The 18,337-nt window shown below is 51.4% G+C and overlaps 2 protein-coding genes and 3 pseudogenes across 2 annotated transcripts; 4 read left to right on the top strand and 1 right to left on the bottom strand.

Annotated features, from left to right (window-relative positions):
- Window positions 1-936: 936 nt before the first annotated feature.
- Window positions 937-3,068, bottom strand: SAPIO_CDS6523 (Glycoside hydrolase family 13 protein; the record flags this gene model as incomplete). Its single annotated transcript, XM_016788600.1, has 5 exons — window positions 937-1,174; window positions 1,254-2,497; window positions 2,562-2,670; window positions 2,733-2,785; window positions 2,844-3,068. The coding sequence occupies 5 exons, from the start codon at window positions 3,066-3,068 to the stop codon at window positions 937-939; spliced, it is 1,869 nt and encodes a 622-aa protein (XP_016641753.1).
- Window positions 3,069-6,381: 3,313 nt separating this feature from the next.
- SAPIO_CDS6522 lies at window positions 6,382-7,632 on the top strand (annotated as a pseudogene; the record flags this gene model as incomplete).
- Window positions 7,633-9,023: 1,391 nt separating this feature from the next.
- SAPIO_CDS6521 (uncharacterized protein) lies at window positions 9,024-11,231 on the top strand (the record flags this gene model as incomplete). The annotated part of the gene is made up of 2 exons (XM_016788599.1): window positions 9,024-9,508; window positions 9,578-11,231. 2 exons carry the CDS (start codon window positions 9,024-9,026, stop codon window positions 11,229-11,231), a joined length of 2,139 nt encoding a protein of 712 aa, XP_016641752.1.
- Window positions 11,232-13,414: 2,183 nt separating this feature from the next.
- On the top strand, window positions 13,415-15,460 carry SAPIO_CDS6520 (annotated as a pseudogene; the record flags this gene model as incomplete).
- Window positions 15,461-17,860: 2,400 nt separating this feature from the next.
- SAPIO_CDS6519 lies at window positions 17,861-18,319 on the top strand (annotated as a pseudogene; the record flags this gene model as incomplete).
- Window positions 18,320-18,337: the final 18 nt, after the last annotated feature.

The following is an 18,337-nucleotide window of genomic DNA, read 5'->3' as shown; positions in this document are numbered from 1 at the left end:
AGTGCGGAGTTCTCGGTGCCCCGTGTTTGGAGCAAGCGCATCTGGTATTGGAAGTGGAGGGGGATCCAGCCTCGGTCCTAGGATTGGGCAGGATCTACGTCCTAGCTCACTCTCTTGTGGTTGCCTAACTCCGGCTGGCTATGAGCAGCTGCAGTCCCAACGAATTCCAAGTGCTGGAACGCCCATCTCAATTTGCTAGAGCGACAGGACTAGATGCAATGGGATACAGATGTCGAATCCTCGACTGATGGGGCCGCCTGCATTAGAGCGGGCAGATAATTTTCGATTTTTTTCTGATCGCATCGGTCGAAGGACGATGGAAACATCATTTCCGTTATTAAAGGGACGGAGCTTGGGAAGAAGCTCCATCGGGTATAAGGTATTAAACGAACTGCGGCTTGTTTAATCGTGCAACATCTGCCGGTTGGTCCCTTTCACTATTAGCCAGATCGCGAAGCGGGACCCGGTGATTGCTATTTCTAGCCGGTGATTATATAGTTCCACATATGAGCCTCATTTACTGTTATTCGTGCGTGATTTGGGGGTTATCTAGCTCTAATCATTTATATCTTAGTGCCAAGCCTGCTCTCATCGTCGATACTCAAAGTGTTCCAAAGGTAGTGTTGGTGAAGGGACACCGTTATCTACGCAAAGACTGTCGATGATAGTAGTCTTAATGTGCGGACATCACTTTCGCAGGTCTGTGTGAGAATCGTTACCCGTTCCGTCTCGATAATTTTCAGATTCAAGCACCCCTCAGACACGTTATAACTACTGCACGAAGTCCATCATAAATTCATCGTCGATCAAAGTCCTGACAGCGAACCCTTCCTTTAAGTTCTGGAGTCGATTCTAGCTTGGCGTTCTGTTTCTTCTTCTGTCGTTTGCTTGGTCCTTCGGTTCTCCGAAGGACGGTGGGTAAGACTCGGTCGGTTTCTATCGCCAACTACCCTCTACTGCCGCTGTCGTCGCACCACAAGCCGCAGGAACCGCAAACGACCGATTTGGGTCCGACTCCCAGGAGACACCACCATCGCTCGCCACGTTGATGAACTTGTATTGAATGCTAGCCCCGGCTGGAATGTTCACCGTTCCTACCCAAATCGGATTGCTGCTCGTGTACTGGGATGCGCTTAAGGAGACGGCCTTATTGGTATCCCAGTCGCCAAGCGTGCTGTGATTCCCGACGCTGATTTCAGTTAATTTTATAGAATTACAATTCCGATACCGATGAGTGGCATGTTGAGACTTACATTTTGATTGTCTGGCCAAATTGGGTCGTCACTCTCACGGTAAACGTCACAGCAACGGATGTAGGGATAGCGCATCCAGCACTGGACGAAGACGAGACAGACGTAGCGGTCGGGGTAGTCGTCGTTACGTCTCCAGTTAGCGCTGGGCAAATCCCAGTCCCAGCCAATGCGACCCTGCGGTAGAAAATTCGAGGCAGGGAGCTCATTGTGAAGCTCAACGCACCAGCTGAGCTCGTTGTATGAAGCGAACACGCCACCACATCAACAATTTCCAGATTGGGGGTAAATCCCGTCGAGGTGGAGGACAAAGAGACGGAATAAGCACCACCCGAAGAGCCGATGTTGTTAATGACGCTGATGACCTGAGAGCCGTCGAACCCTTTTCGCAGACCGAGGGTGTGGCTGTCTATTTGCCAGGGAATAGCTTGGTGCTGCGTGTATCTCTGATCCTGCGCAATGACGGTGCGGCGGAAAATATTTAACGAGGAGATCCACTTATACAAGTCGCTCTGCCTATTGAAGCCCGTGAGCCAAAGAGCCTCTCGGTTGTCGGGGATATTTCCACCAGCAAGCTTCTGTTCCTGCCCCTGATAGATGACTGGAATCCCATCGGCTAGCATCGTAAAGGCAAGAGCATTCTTTATCAACGCAACGTCGCTGGATTGTGAACTCCATGATGGCATACGCCCCTGGTCGTGGTTCTCCAGAAAGGAGCCTAGGTAATTCGTCTGGGAGGTTCCGCTCTTCATGGTGTTCAGACCGTTGACGAGTTCAGTCATGGTGGCGGTAGTGCTTTGGAACGCTCGTTGCACCCAGTACCAAACTGGGTAATTCAGCAGGCCGGGAAAGACGTTGAGGTACGGGAGGAATTTATTCGGATCTCCCTCGTACACCTCTCCTATCATAAAAACCCCAGCGCTATTCTCGAATGCCGGCCAAAAGGACGTCTCCTGATGTTTCGCACTGTCGATTCGAAGACCGTCAATACCGTAAGTGGAGACCAAGTTGGCAATCCACTGGTTGAAGTATGAGCGTATATGGGCGTCCTCCGTCCTCAAGTCTGCCAGGGCCACGTTATTACTTCCTTGCCAGCATTGCTCGATGGACGTCTGGCTGGAGTAGTCGATTGAACACGGAGAGTGATAATCGGACTGAGAGCTAAAGGGGCTGAGGGTACCATAGTTGACGCAAGTCATGCAACCAGCGTAGGCCATGTGGTTGGTCACGATATCGACCATGAGGTACTGCGAATAGAACCTAATTAGCCAATTCAACATGAATACCAATGGACCTTTGTACAAGCCTTACCATTCCACGAGCGTGTAAAGCATTGCTTAGATCCCTCAAGTCACTGGATATCCCAAAGCGACTATTCAAAGCGTTGAAGTCTTTTGCCCAGAAACCATGATAGCTGTCTCTAAGAACGGAAGTCGGAATGAGAAACGAGAACATTCGCGGATAAGAACCCTGCAGACTTACCCATCTGGACTACCAGCCGCGTCAATCTGAGCAACGATAGGTGAGATCCAGATCTAGACTCGTGAGAAATGAACAGATCTCAGTGTAGGTGGGTAAGGAGTCCACTCATACAGCTGTAAATCCCATGCCCTGGATATAGTCCAGGTTGTTTATTAATCCTCGCCATGTCCCCCCGCAGTATTCAGCTCGTTGGCAAGAGGCGCTTGTTGAGCCGTCGGTCCTCGCGAAGCGGTCAGTCAAAACTTGGTAGATAGATTGCTTGGCCCACTCGGAAGCGTTCAAAGCTGCCGCTGCTGCAATCCAGAGCCAGAGCACGAGGAGGACCTCCGGAGCCATCATGCTACAATGTGCGGAGGCACTAAGAGTTGAGTGATGCCCATGAGAAAATATCAAGACAACCCGACGCTCCGCTTTTTAGACTTTATAAACGAGAAGTCTAGAGCGTATTGCTAGGTTGACCAACTGCCGGTCATACAATACGTCCAGTCAATAAAAACCCCCGACATGAAAGCATTCCGTTGGCACTGACTATATGCCCGAGATAAAGCACGGTATTGCTGTGAGAATCGTGCGTAACTGCAGTAGTTGGGATCTCATTCGGCCTTACTCCATTCTTCGGTACCAATCACAAAATCTATAGGAGCCCAATTAGGTTTGAGAAGACTCGCTGCTTTCGGTCTTATTCGAGTCGGTTACGAGAAGAAAATCGATGCCTTGATTAGCCGCGTGGAGTACTCGGAGAGCACTGACCAAATACTGGGAGATTTCATGGTTATCCGTTCCGATGATGTTTCGTAAAGCAAGGGGGAGCGAAATCGGTAGTTGTAAATCACTCGCCGCCTATAAGTGACAGGGTTCCGGCGTAGGCCCGAATTGAACAAACAGTCTGTTGGTGTGTGAGACTGGGCGGGCATGTTGACTGGTCAAGTTGTCGCCTCACATGGCGTTGGTGATCCCAGGATAGGTCATAGGTCCGAACGGTTGTCCTCTGCCCCGCACGAGACGTAGTAACGTGGGCAGAATCCAGCGCCGCCCAGACCTTGAAACGTGCGCCTGCCCCCGCTAGGAAGCCCCTGGTTGTGGATGGAAGAAAAGATCCGACTAAGTTTACAGCCGAATACCTGATGCTGACGAATTCACCGGAGTCCGTCCAGTGTAGTATACTACTTCGTAGCCTAATGCGATGTAGCAGCAGCATCATACCTGAGCGAGTTATACACAATCGCCTTCTCGCTCCTCGGGCTGTTTCCTTTCTAAGAGAGATATCCTCAATCAATTAGGACTCGACAACCTGCACCCCTGGCCAACCCAACGAGTCCACTTCTCGGAGCTTGACATTTTGCTTGTTCTTAAAATCGTAATCAAGCCCAGAGATTTCCCATGAACGGTTGGTGGATCGGAGGCTCCGGGATCAGCTACAGTTATAAACCCATTCCTCTCTTCGTTTAACCACATACGACCATAGCTCGCAGAGAACTGAGGGTCCCGTCCGCTCCCCTGTACATAAGCTGCGAAGCGCCGGATTAGTAGTTGGGTCGGTGACGACCAGCGAATCCCCGGTGTTGTATGTCTTTTTGCATCTTTTTACAATTATCATTCATAAACTTGTTATTTTGTGCCTTCATCCTGATTTCCGGCCAGCGCCCCCTCTTCACTTCATTCATTTTCCCATAGCTGTCAATTTTGGAAATATGCTAACTTTCTAGTTAGCTATCAATAACAGGCATGAATGTAAAATGAGGAGAAGGGGGATAGACAGACACCTATTTGAGCTGCGGAAGATTGTTAGATTTCCCCGATCAGCTACTAGAAGGAACTTGGAGTGGAACGAGTCTATTGATTCCCTCAGCCTAAGGTTCGAGTTCATGTCTAGGACTACCTGCCCAGAAGCATGGCTTGTAGCCGCCTCTGACAGAGTGAGTTTCGCCCCCGCGTTTCCTTAAACAACCAACCCGCATTCCAGACCACCAAACCGGGCACTCGCCGCTCTTCGGTGACCAGTCGCCAAGGTCCATCCTTGCTCTTGCTAGCTAGACGTGTCGCCTGACAACATACAACGGGAGAAAGGAAATAGGAGCTCATTACCCGTGGTCTCTAGCAGCCCTCCTGGGAGCAAAGCTGCCCACCAGAAGCGTAGGGGGTATGTTAAGGGCCTGGATACCCAAGTCCGGAGCGAATTTGCAACTTCTGAAGTTTTTAGTCCTCGACCTCTCCAGTTTTTACTAGAACCACCCCAATCCCAACAGATTTCTTAGCAAGTTTTATACTTCAATAAAATAACATTTCTCAAATAACTACTATGATAGGGGACTATGTGCTACAAGGGAAAAAAATTCTCTTCCTCATTTCCATTAAGTATGCCTTGCCACTTGTGAAGTCTCGACAAGCCCACTGCTTATTTGTACAAGCTCTTGTCCTTCACTATCGCTTCCTAGTTTCCCTTCCCATTCCAAGTTCCCCTTCTTATTTCTAGCTTCCGTCCTTATTTCCTTCCCTGCTTCCCTTTCTTTTATGTGATGTTTTAGTCAGGGCTGCACTGATCTATCTTATTATGGTGCAGCTTGAGATATTGGATACTGAATTAATCAAGGTTTATTGAATAATACCGAATTTTATTCAACTAGGAGTAGAAGTACTTGCACGGATGGTGTCGAGGACCAAAACTTCAAAAGTTACAAATTCGCTATGGACTTCTGGACCTGGATTTAGAGGTGCAGCAAAGGACTGGAGACCATTGTATACCTCGGATACTTAGCTGCCCACAGATGCCGCCTAACAACTTGAACGCCCTTTCCGCGCGAGAGTGCATTACGTGATCCTTGAATACATGTGATGATGTAGTAATCCCCTTTAAGTTCCGTTCTAAAGGAGAGAACACGAGACTGCTGCGGCCGCGATAGGGACGAGGAAGAGGCGATATGAATTGTTCCTGAGATGGTGCACTCAAATGGGAAAACGAGATGTCATCATTCCGGACGATGCTCCAAGCCTCGGCGCGGTAGTTTCGATAGACTTAGGACTCGAACTGGCTTCCACAACTACACCTAATGTCTGTGGCTGGATGGTGCGGGACAATCTTGGACTTTCTGCACTGTGACTGCAATCCGAAGCATGTTAACCCCGTCTGGGAAAGAATGCCAGCGTCATTGTTCACGAATTGGTGGTCGTCATCGCAGTGTACTTTACGCGTTCCGCATGGCTCGCAAATTCTAGTCCAAGGACGTTGAATTAAGAATATGGGTCACACTACCCATGGGAATTGCTAGATTATGCAGCTCACTTGCCTACCACTTACCCAACACTAAAGCGTGTGGGTGGGTTCATAAGAATATATTATCGTATTCAACGACTCAACCCGAGTGAGGCTGACGTCAGCTCGCAGTGTTTGTTTCAAGCGATGAGTAGATGCAAGAATGTGCATGGTACATTCGTTCCCTCCATGAAGTATTATTACGTATTATCATCCCCAGTCTCCATCACGCCACGACTGGAATCAGGACTCAGTTGACACCGCCCGTAGGGTTAGAGCATAGTAGGCTCAGGGCATATATAATGTGCACGCCGTCCTTGAACTCCTAACTTCAACACAATACTCCATTGCGGATCTTGACTTCTTTCCAGCCACCGCTTCTGCATCGGCAATCTCAACATGGCAGAAACCCGTAGCCATTTCCTCGAAAGCAAGAAAATCATTGTAGCCGGCGCCGGAATGGCTGGTCTTGCTTTCGTCACCGGCCTACGCAAACAGTGGGATTCAACCCTCCAATTTCCCGAGGTGATAATCTACGAGCGGGACGCGAAAGACACTGCCATCTCCCGGCAGGGGTTCTCCTTATCCCTCGCAGGATACGACGAGACTGGTGGTCTTTACGCTCTCAGGCAGCTGGGCCTTCTCGATGAAATCCTTCCCCATGTCATCATGGGACTTGACGGGACGGGAGGTTTTAAGGTGTGGGATAGCAACTTCTCGCAAATCATGAGTGTTCGGTTCAAGCCCGCCAAGGGTCTCCCATCGTCCGGTATCCGCATCGCGCGCAAAGACCTACGGAAAGTGTTAATTGACGCGGGAGAAAGCTCTGTCACATGGGGCGCTGCGTGCAAGTCTGCGCGGAGGCTCGACAACGGGAAAATGGCGGTTACCATTGAGCGACAGGACCCCAAAGAGACGGCTGAGGAAGAATGCGACCTGCTTATTGCCGCGGATGGAGCCAATAGTCGTCTGAGGATGTCGCTTCGGCCGAATGATGTTCTACACTATCTAGGCGCCGTTCAGATGGGAGGGTCTGCGAGGTTCGAAGAGGGATTGCCGTCCCCCGTCGATCAGAACTGGGGAATGGCTATGTCCGGCCAAGGAGTCGCGTGCTTCATCTCGCCGGTGGACCAGAATTCCCTCGTCTGGGCACTGAGCCGCGTCGAGGATGAGCGCGTCCCCGTTAACGACAAGTCTTCGGATGAACAGCGTCGAGAGGTTATCGAGGAGTCACTGAAGCTGGGTCATATGTTCACTGAACCCTTTCCAACTATTGTTCGAGCCACAGAGATCGATACAGTTTTTGCGCAGCCCGCCAAGGACAAACAGCCCTTTAGCCACGATATATCTACCAGTGGGCCTGTTGTGTTTCTTGGCGATGCGAATCATGCCGTCAGTCCCTTTGCTGGGTATGGAGCTAGCCTGGCACTGAAAGATGGCTGGGATTTGGCGGAGCAGCTCTGCCAGGCGCAGAACCTCGAAGAAGCGCTCCTCGCGTATGACAAGATTAGTGTACCGAGGGCGAAGAAGGCTCTCGACACAGCTCACTCGCGGGTCTCTTCGTTCCACAGTACTGGACTGAGATATTTCTTCTTCAGGCTGTCCTTGGCGATCATGGGGCTCATTCTTCGCATTACTGGACAGAGCTGATTCCCGGACTCGTTTATTTTGAATGGATGTAATAGGCCTAGATACTGGTGAAGGCGGCCGCTTGCTGGATGATAATCATCAATGGTGTGCTTCAACTGCACCACTCCTCTCCGGAGATAACCTGAACAAAGAAATGAGAGAGCAGACGTCCATGAAGCGAATGCTCCACGTCGTATATGATCATGGTCGGAACTACAAACCTGTCAAGAGAGAATGGAAATCACCTGCGTCTCATATGCGGAGTGGATGGAACTCCTCCGCCAGCAGCTCTCAAAAACCTTAGCCAAGACTGATGGGACCCCCCATTCCAAGTCGACCGAGGTTTGGTTAAACAGGGTTAAAAATGAGGACATGGAAAATGCGGAGTTCCTCTTTGATATCGGTGCTGCTACTGGATGGAGAATTTAACCTGTCGGACAGGATAAGTGTAATACGCTCCATGATATGATATTACCATCTTCGTTGCCAACGTGCTCTATTAATGCAATGTACTTCCCATCAGGACGCTCGGAATGTGTCCGCTTCAGCTGTAATTTAAAGTATACTCACCATCACAGTCACGGTTCGGACCCTGTGGTAATAAACAATAGCTGGCTGTGATCGGTCATCAGGGAGTACTAAACGCTATGCATGTGATAGGTCATGCAGGACCGGAGGCGGCTCCCGGAGTTCTCATTTCGCCCGAGTGCGAATGGACAACAATTGGGTGTTACCAGTAAATCATGGCCTCGGTTTGCAGTCGAAGTCAACTATACCCCCAGTTTTCAAACTGGTGTCTATATTCCATTGAGCAGTATTATGCTTGTGGATGTGGTGATAGCTAGAGAGAATAACCGGGAAGAGTTAGAATCGGACACGTCGGCCCAGAGGCGTGGGGGTTGTGGACTTATGTGAGGAGACAGCGGATGCGATTTTCAAATCGGATCATCAAGTGCATTGCATCTACTGCAATGATGAACTCCGACCCCAGGATTGCGTGCCATTCCCCGCTTACGAATTAGTTTCCGGGGCACACCGCCGGAGCCAAGGAGTATTCATCGGCCGGACGCCAAGAGTGCAAAATGACGCGATGAGAGGCTCCTGTCCGACGCTGCCAAGATGCCCTTACCCCACGGGATGAGCCTTGAAAATTATGAAGCCGATTGGCTCCTCCCAGCGTATCTCGTTTTCTGATCCTTTGTGATTTCAAGCCAGGCCTTATTTCGACTGGGTACGCACGACGGGTTTAACGCATTAGGAAGGTCGCGTCTTGCAAGATCCAGAGCAAAGTACACAGTCGGGAACCGGACAGCTCGATTCAGGTATATTATAAGACCATCTCCATCCCTTCTTCTATCGGCCGCCTCTCCCAATGTTTAGCCCACGCAGCCTTTATGCGCATCACCACAGCAATGCGCCCCATTATCCTTGTCGCCCTCGCCGCATGCGCCACTGCCTGTCAGCGTGACTTCATCTCGTCCCCCCACACTCACCGTAAACGTTTGGCAAAACGTAACGACGCCTGGCCACCCGTTCTGACCGAACACGAGACCATCCTCGTTAACTGCTTCGACAATGTCTCCATTGATGCGTGGTCGTACTACTACGGCAGGCAGAACAAGCTCGCTGGCTTCGGCAGGGAAGCAGCCCAGTGGACTGCGGACCGGTGGGCAGAGAACGGCGTCGTAAGCGAGCTAAAAGAGTACCATGTCTACTTACGTTATCCCGTCAGCGCGTCGCTGCACTTTACCAGCGCCGATGGTGAGACGGAGGAGGTTAAGCTTCGGGAGGACGTCCTGGAGGAGGATGAAGTGACGGGGTGGGATGAGATTTCGCAGCAGACGTGGTTGGGGTATTCGCCGAGCGGACGGGCTGAGGCGGAATACGTATACGTCGGGTGAGCTTTTCTTTGTTGTTTTCCCTCTTTCGAGCACCAAATTAGCCTCGCACGCTAACAGAGCATCAGCCGCGGCTCTATCGCCGACTTTCAAGCTGTCGTAGACAAGGGTGTGAAAATAAAGGGCAAAATAGCCCTCATCCGCTACGGTGGCCTGTTTCGCGGCCTCAAAGTCAAAAACGCCCAGGACTTTGGCGCCATCGCGGCCGTCATCTTCATAGACCCCATTGACGATGGCGAGATCACCACCGCGAATGGTTACGCGGCCTACCCCGATGGCCCGGCACGCAACCCTTCATCAGTGCAAAAGGGCTCGACGCTCTTCCTGTCGACGTCCCCTGGCGATCCCACGACACCAGGATATCCCTCTCATGAGGGTGCACCTCGGGCTGACTCATCGAATGTCCTTCCGCAAATCCCGTCGCTGCCTCTCTCGTACGAGGCTGCTGAGCCTCTCCTGCAAGCGCTCAATGGCCACGGGGTATCCGGGGAAGCCGTGAACCGTACTGGTTGGATTGGAGGGTTGGACGCGAGGTATTTCACTGGCCCAGCGCCGGGAGCGAAGCTTACTTTGGACGTCAAGTCGCGTGATGCGATTGCTCCCATTCATAACGTCATTGGCTGGATCAACGGCACCAACGCCGACGAGACCATCGTCATCGGCAACCACCGTGACACGTGGATGATCGGTGGCAACGCAGATCCCAACTCTGGCTCCGCCGTGCTCGTCGAATTCACGCGCGCCATAAACAAGCTGCGCGCTACCGGCTGGCAGCCAAAGCGCAACATCGTGCTAGCGTCATGGGACGCCGAGGAGTGGGGTCTCATCGGCTCTGTCGAGTGGGTCGAGGAGCATACTAACTGGCTCACCGAGACAGCTGTTGCCTATCTTAACGTTGACGTAGCGGTAGCCGGCCCTCATCAAGGCCTCTCCGCGACACCAGAGCTTCACGGCGTGGCGCTAGACACGTTCAAAAAGGTCATCCACCCGAACTTCGGAGCGTATAACATCTCGCTCTACGATTCGTGGTACGATATTTCCGGTGGCGTCATTGGAATTCTTGGCTCCGGGTCGGACTTCACGGGCTTTCTGCATCGCGGCGTTGGATCGCTCGACATCAGCAGCTACGGGGGCCCCAAGGATCCCATCTGGCACTATCACTCCAACTACGATACGTACCATTGGATGGCGACGTGGGGGGACCCAGGGTTCCATGTACATGCAGCGCAGGGTCAATTTCTCGCGCTGCTGGCTTATCATCTTGCATCCGACGACATCCTACCTATCGACGTTCAGAACTATGCCGTTGAGCTACGTGCGTACTACGACGACCTCGTCGAGTTTTTGGCGGAGGAAAATGCAGATGTCGACCTCTCCGAGCTGGATACGGCTATCGAGCTGTTCAAGCGCAGCGCCGACACGGTTAAGGCGCTCGAGCGTCAAGCTGTCGAGACTGGGGACGAGGAGCTGAAGACGGTTGTGAACCACAGGTATCGTGATTTCCAGAGAGGCTTCGTCTCGCAGGGAGGATTGCCGAGTCGCGAGTTTTACAGACATGTTGTGACCGCTCCGGGGTTGGATACGGGGTATGCAGCAGTGACGTTTCCGGGGATCACGGAGGGGGTGCAGTATGCTGTAGGCGGGGACCTGAGCGTCGCAAGGGAGTGGGTGAAAAGGACGGCCAAGGGGATCGTAGTCGCCGCGCGGATTCTGGCGACTTAAGAATGTTACTTCCATGTTTCGTTTTGAGTTATTGGAATGCACATGCATAACGCATAAGTAACGAGTCCAGATTGAGCCTCAAGACTGATCTCCCTGCCCTAGAGCGAATGAAAGAAGAGCACCGTAATTCAACTAAATCTTAACACAGCATACAAGGAATTGCCCCTGGTTAAGAAGGGTCCCTCCGGCTTCACTTCGAGTGTAAAAGACTTTGCATGTGTGTCTGTCCTTGAACGCCGAACCGGGTTATCGTCACCAGGTTCTGTTCTCTTATAACATAGCTTCCAGACGGTGTTCGACGATCGCCGGCCATTGTCACAGGATATTAACCCGATGAAATTAAATCTCACGCCCCACTTGTTCCCCTTCTCTTAACAGGGGTGGAACACAGACATCATCGAAGAACTTATTCGAGCCCCTCGCCTCTCGTCACCATCAGTGTCCCACCTCACTCAGGCCCTTCGATCATCTTTCAAACACCTCTATCTACGATAGCCACCAGTTCCTATTATGGCGTACGATCGAGGCGAACTCGGCCGTCTTTTGTCGGACTACTGCAACTTCTGTCACCGCGTCTTCTGGAATGCCACTGTCCTACAGGCTTCCGCTAGTAGCTGGCCTTCGATCACCCCAGGAGACCTTGACCGACCTCAAGCGGAGCGACACGGTTATTGACCTACTTCGCAATATCCCCCATTTCGGCTATCCTGAGAATGATCTTGTCAACGCCCCCGTCCCCATGGCTAACACATCTGCTACCAACTACCGCCGCGGGGACAAACGCAAAAAAAAAAAAAAAAAAAAAAAGGGGAATCCGCAAGGGCGACAGCGAAGACGTTGCTGCGCTCAGGACCTGCCGAGAACCCTGAACCCGACTCCAATTCCGATCCCGAAGATCATTTTAACCACAGTAAGCTGGCTAGGAAGATGAAGGTGGGCTGGCCTGGCGATGGGTAGGGGCGGGACTGGCACCGGGTTAAGTTTGATAGATTAGCCAGTCAGGGCAATGTGAGGAAGAGCAACATGCACAAGTCTGGATAGTCTGCCAACAGAAACTGGGCCAAGTTTGAGACTTCATTTGATGAGAGTGCACACTAGACAGGTGAGGGTTATTCAACATTATTTAGTTTGCAGCCTAGGTAACATACTCTCCTCGACGGCAGCATCCAAGCCAATGGCAGCGTCAATGACATTGCATTGACGCTCGAGATCTTCTAGGAACACTTGGATGCTACAGAAAAACTTGCGAGACCGCTTTTTTGTTCGCAAAGGTCCGCAAGTCCATCCGGGTCTACTTGTTGGGTCGCGCTGTGGACAAGTACAGCGCTGTGCCCTTCGTAGAAAGGCTCGCCGGAAAAGTTTGGGACTTACCCGATGCGAATTACCTCATGGTCAGCGATGTGAGACCTTGGACAAGAACACATGGGGTTTCACCGGCTGCGGGTGCCTTCGGTCGGAGATCTGCTTGCCCAAGGGCGAACCTCCCACGTCTAACCTATTTCCAATGCCGTTTGCGGTCCTCAGAAGCCTGATGGAGGGCCCCGTGGCAGCAAGAACCCCTCGGAATTTGAATATCACGGAAAGCGACTGGACCAGTCATATGTTCCCGGCTCGTTAAAACCAGGATCTTTTCCAACAAGAGTCTCACTTGCCCACTGGTGCGTAATATCGCTCTCCTTGAAGTGTGACTCGGAGTTGGTGCGGCTCAGCGAAGCCAATTGAAAAAGATGCAATAAGTATGACTGTTGCTGGGTAACTTGTGAGTCTTTCTGTCATCTTGATTTAGGCAGCAATTCCTCAGGCACCCCAGAAGCGAGAAATGGATCGACTGATTGGCAGTCCGACGTTGCATGACCATAAGCACTAACTCACCGATGGGAGTCAAAGCTGTCGTAATTCCACTCGAGGTACGTGACACAGAGGGAATACGAAGACCGTCACTCTCGCAGCCCATTTAACTACCCGCTTCCTGGTCTCCCGGTCTGTCCAGCACACCCCAATTCCTTCCTGAAGTTTGGCGTCGCATTTGAGCCACCACCTAGATTTTTTTTTTCTCGATACTGGGTTGCTAGGTGCAGATAAATATCCCCGTGCCTTTCCCAGCCGTTAACAGGATTGCATGTGAAAGCACCTTACCTCCTGAAATAATTACTTTCCCGGCCGGAGCTTGCGAAACTGAAATCATGGGTCAAAGCCGCCCTCATTCCCCTGTCGAGAGCGATCCCTTACTACAACCGAACAGTGGAACTCGTCAATCTCCCGATATTTACGGCATTTCGTCCTTTCAGGGAATACCAAAGGCCTCCCCGGAAGTCGACTCAAATAATGGTTCCGGGGCCGGTTCTGCACTCGGCATCGATGATAAGCATGATTCCGATTCCGATTCTGACGACGACGCAGCGTCGGTGAAGGAGCGCCGAGCCCAGCGACTCAAAGAAACTGGTGGATGGTGGGGGTATCTCAAGGACTTCTCTATCTTCCTCCCATATATCTGGCCCCGGAGAAATGTCCAGGTTCAGCTATGCATTGTTGTTTGCATCCTTGCTTTAGCTGGAGGACGTGTTCTCAACGTCATGACTCCCACTCAGCTTGGAATTATCACCGACAAGATCGTCGAGGGTGGCAGCGAACCCCCCTATCGGGAGCTACTTGTTTGGCTCGTTCTCAACATCGCTCACGGCGTATCCGGTCTCGATATGATCCAAGACCTCGCAAAGATTCCCATCAGGCAGTTCTCTGAGCGCCAAGTCACGAACGCCGCCTTTGCCCATGTCATGAACCTGTCAATGGACTTTCACACGGAGCGGGATTCGACCGAAGTGATGAAGTCCGTCGAGCAGGGCGGCGCTCTGATGAACCTGCTCGATACGGCTGTGAACGAGATGTTGCCTACTTTATTCGACCTGATTATCTCCTTCGGTATCCTCTACTCGAGATTCGACTCATCCGTATCGCTCACTATGATGACAGCCTTTGCAGCATTTTTGATGTTCGAAATCTTGACGACTCGCTGGAAAATTGAACCACGCCGACGGTACATGAAGGCGTCGAGGGAGGAGGCCCGTGTCATGCACCAAGGGATTCAGGGGTGGATGACAGTTTCGTATTTCAATTCCTTCGGCTACGAGCGACATCGATTCGGGCAGGCAGTGGATGCGAAACTGGAAGCTGACCGAAAGTTGTCAGTCCGTGTGACATGTCTCCAGGGTGCGGTGGAGCTGATTGAACCCTTCACCTTTGTCATCATCGCCTGCATGATTGCGCGTCGCGTAATGAGAAGCGAGGCATCCCCTGGAGACTTCGTCTTCTTCATAGACTACTGGGGCTACCTCATTTGGCCGCTCAAGTTTCTGATGCACGAGTACCGGGCTGTCATGTCCTACCTCATTGATGCCGAAAGACTACTTGCCCTCCTCCAGACGAACCCTACCATCACCGACCGACCCGACGCGCACAGCATAGGTGCTGTTGCGGGCCATGTCACGTTCGACAACGTTTTCTTCGCGTACAACCCCCAGAAAACTGCTGTTAGTGACCTCACCTTCTCCGCCGCGCCTGGAGAGACTGTGGCCTTCGTCGGAGCCACTGGCGCAGGTAAATCCACCATTACGAAGCTCCTCCTGCGCTTCTACGATGTGGCGAGTGGATCCATCGAGATTGACGGAAACGACATTCGCGACGTAACCCTTTCTTCGCTGCGTGACGTTATAGGCGTTGTCCCTCAGGATCCGTTGCTCTTCAACGCCACAATACGGGAGAACCTACGCTACGCCAAACTATCTGCTACCGACGACGAGATTTCTGAAGCTTGTCGCGTTGCCGCCATCCACGACAAGATCATTGGTTTCCCTGATGGCTATGATACGCGCGTCGGTGAGAATGGCGTTAAACTCTCGGGCGGTGAGGTACAAAGGCTGGCCATTGCACGTGTGGTCCTCAGGGATCCATCTATCCTAGTTCTGGACGAGGCGACGAGCGCCGTGGACACGAATACGGAGTCGAATATCCAGCAAGCGCTCGAGGCGTTCAAAGGAACGAGGAGGCGCACGACTTTTGTGATTGCGCACAGGCTGTCGACCGTCGTTGGTGCGGATCGTATCTTGGTGTTGGACGAGGGTCGTGTAGTGGAGAGCGGAACCCATACCCAGCTCCTAGCAAGAGCTGGGAAGTATAAGGCGCTATGGGACAAGCAAATTGGAACTGGCGCTGAGCATCCAGAGCATGACTAATTCGGCATGTCAATATCAACTCCGGGGCCGACGTCTGGGCCCCAAGTGAGAGTGAGAGTTTGCTTGGAGGACGCTACTCTGACCACTTGAAACTCTTGCTGGACCTGCCCTCTCTACATCCTCAACACCCTATCTTCCGCATTTGTTTTCCCCGGTTATATCACTTTGGACTTCTCCATCCCCCTAAATATCATTGAGTAAGGTGTCCTTATCCGCCGTAAGTTTATGCAGCTAACGGTCTGAAAGGATCGCCGTCTGCTAAATAGCAACCATCACCTTAAGCAATCACCCCGGTTGCGGTCGCCGTGCTATACACGACATGGCTGGCATGGCCATCTCCGTCGATTCATCAGTTTGACCTCAGCAACAGGTACGCTCACCTCAGAAACACCGGGGCCTGCGTGCCAACTTTAGGTCTTACTTCATGGTTGTCGTAAATATTGGAAGCCCCTAAAAACTTTAAGACGGTGATAGGTCGTTGGTTTTACGTTTTTTTATTCTTTTACTGGATCTGTACCAGTTTCCCTCAAAAGTACACGTCGTGGTTTTTTTTTTTTTTTTTTTTTTTTTTTTTTTTCTTTGGCCCCTTTGGTAAGCTCCAAGCGTAATATATGGCATTAACAATTTATTGCGTACATGGCATTAAATAGCTTTTTCCCAAATGTAAACTGCCATTCAATAAATCCAGTACGCTGCCAAGGGGAGCTCTAGTTGTTCTGGTGCATATGCAGCCCTGAATTTGGGGGTCTAGAGAAGCGGAGCCAAGAGTAGACGCAATGTTCCCTACGTACATCCTGAAACTCCCACCATGCAGCCACAACATCACTGAAACCCATCTTTTCTATGTAAAATGCTGGGCGACCCTACGACCCCAGTCACTTTTCGAGACTTCATCCCCATGAGTGAGATCCATTCTTGCCGAGAGTCGAAACTTTCTTCTCACCCATTCGACAGGCACATAGCCAGCAAGCTCCCAGTCGATTATTCCCAGCGAACCTGTTAAGGGATTTACAATGAGGTTTGTGGGGCTAAGATCACAGTCATATAGGGCAAGATTAGAGAGATCCATAGACATCTCGGTACAGTTCATTAGGAGCTGATGTGGTGAAAGAGCATCGGGCGTCTTGCTATTTCCTTTGATAAGAAGGCGCTCAAGTAGCTGATGCCCGTCGACACCGCTGACGACGTCACCCTTCCAGTTTGCCAAGTGACCACAAATATCTGCCACCGTCTTGATGTAATACTGGCGTGTAGTCTCATCCAGGTTGGGCCAGGCCTCGTTAAGGAGCCGTCCGGGAACCCTCAAGACGACGAGGAAATACAGCGAGCCAATCTCAAAATGATGTAATACGTACGGAAAATCAAAACCTAGGGGCTTTTGGTCTTTGAGAAACTGGAGAGTAATATGCTCTCGGGTCACATCGGGATAGTCTATGCGATGCGCTTTGATGAACGCTTCGCCTGCCCGCCAAACAGCCGCCTGTTTGTCAATTGCGTGGACTCTCGGGATGGGAGATGAGTTTTCCGTGAGTGGTTTGGAATCTGGAAGGGGCTCAGGGGCAGTGGAAAGTGCGAAATGTCCCCCATTGCTGTCGCTCCAGCATGTTGTGTTGGTTGTAATCTTGTTGGGTGTTGCCGACGACGAATGTGTATGAAGAAGGGTATTTGAGATTAGCCACGAACTTCCCTCGATTTCCCGTACGGATTCATTGAGGTGCAGATCAGGGAAGCTAACGGACGACATATTGATTGATATTGATGTTCAAGAAGACGGGTGGCTTAAATCTTGGCATAACAAACCGCTGTGAGTGATGAGAGATTTCTCAAGCGCCTCAGCATCTCGGGCGACGCGAAGTGCCATGCCTCGGTCATGAGACTCCCTCTTCTTGGATATGGGTAATTTCAAATGCAGGAGGAAACGGCACCGTCTATGTTAGTGAGTGTCGAGCTAGAAGTAAAGGAGCCCGTTGGTTCATTGATGACGGTAAGGGAGAGGCAAGCTGGTCACATACTTGGGGGGACGGAGGCATGTAACGATGGTCCAGTTCATTGGTCACTATGAGTGATCCGATACCGCAATCCGGTCATTTAGGCAGCAGTGCTGGAACTTCTTGGATGCCGGGGGAGACCAATCTTGCTTGAGAGTTGGGTGGCACAGAATGTGACAATGTGACAATAAGACGTGTTCATGCTGTGCCACCAACTTGCAATCACCGAAAACTAGAAGACGAATCACAACGCCCAGGAACCCGAAATCGCCCGAACGGAGTTTGTTGATAAAGGATGGTTCGCATTTACCGTGGGTGTCCAAGGGAGAAAGGCAAGGTTCTTCTTCAACTCTATGCAACCTTACAGACGCCATCTAGAATCTAAACACAACGACATTGGCAATCAAAAATTATGCCTGACTCCAATCAACCAACCAATCCGAATGACCAGCAGTCGGAGCAGGACACTCCTGCGGCGATCGTCCAAAACATCAGCGCTCTTCTCTCAGCTGCCGGCATCCAATCCGGTGTCATACCGACTCCGGAACAAGGTGCTTTCGTCATGTCGATCTTATCAGCACAAGCTGGCGTCAGCCCCCTCTTGGCCCTGAGGAATTTCCCGACTACTGTACGAGAGCGACTGGGAACCGATGTCGCAAATAGTCTGAACGACTGTGTTGACCGAATTCTCGACGATAGTGCAGGGGAAGCCGAATGGGAAAGAGCGAGAGTGGAGGGACGTGCATTGCTCCGAGGAGAACAAGACTTGGAAGCTTTGTACGATAAGGTGTTTTCCGACCCAGTGGCGGTGGAACTGGCAAGGAGCTTGAGAAGTGAAGCGAAAAGGTCGACTGCTTCTGCCACCTCGTAAACGCTATCGAATAGTTGG

Source organism: Scedosporium apiospermum, assembly GCF_000732125.1.
Source record: "Scedosporium apiospermum strain IHEM 14462 chromosome Unknown SEQ_SAPIO_0104, whole genome shotgun sequence".
In the NCBI taxonomy this organism is placed as follows: domain Eukaryota; kingdom Fungi; phylum Ascomycota; class Sordariomycetes; order Microascales; family Microascaceae; genus Scedosporium; species Scedosporium apiospermum.
Note: the sequence above shows the minus strand (reverse complement) of the source record. Positions and strands in the feature narration are given on the sequence as shown.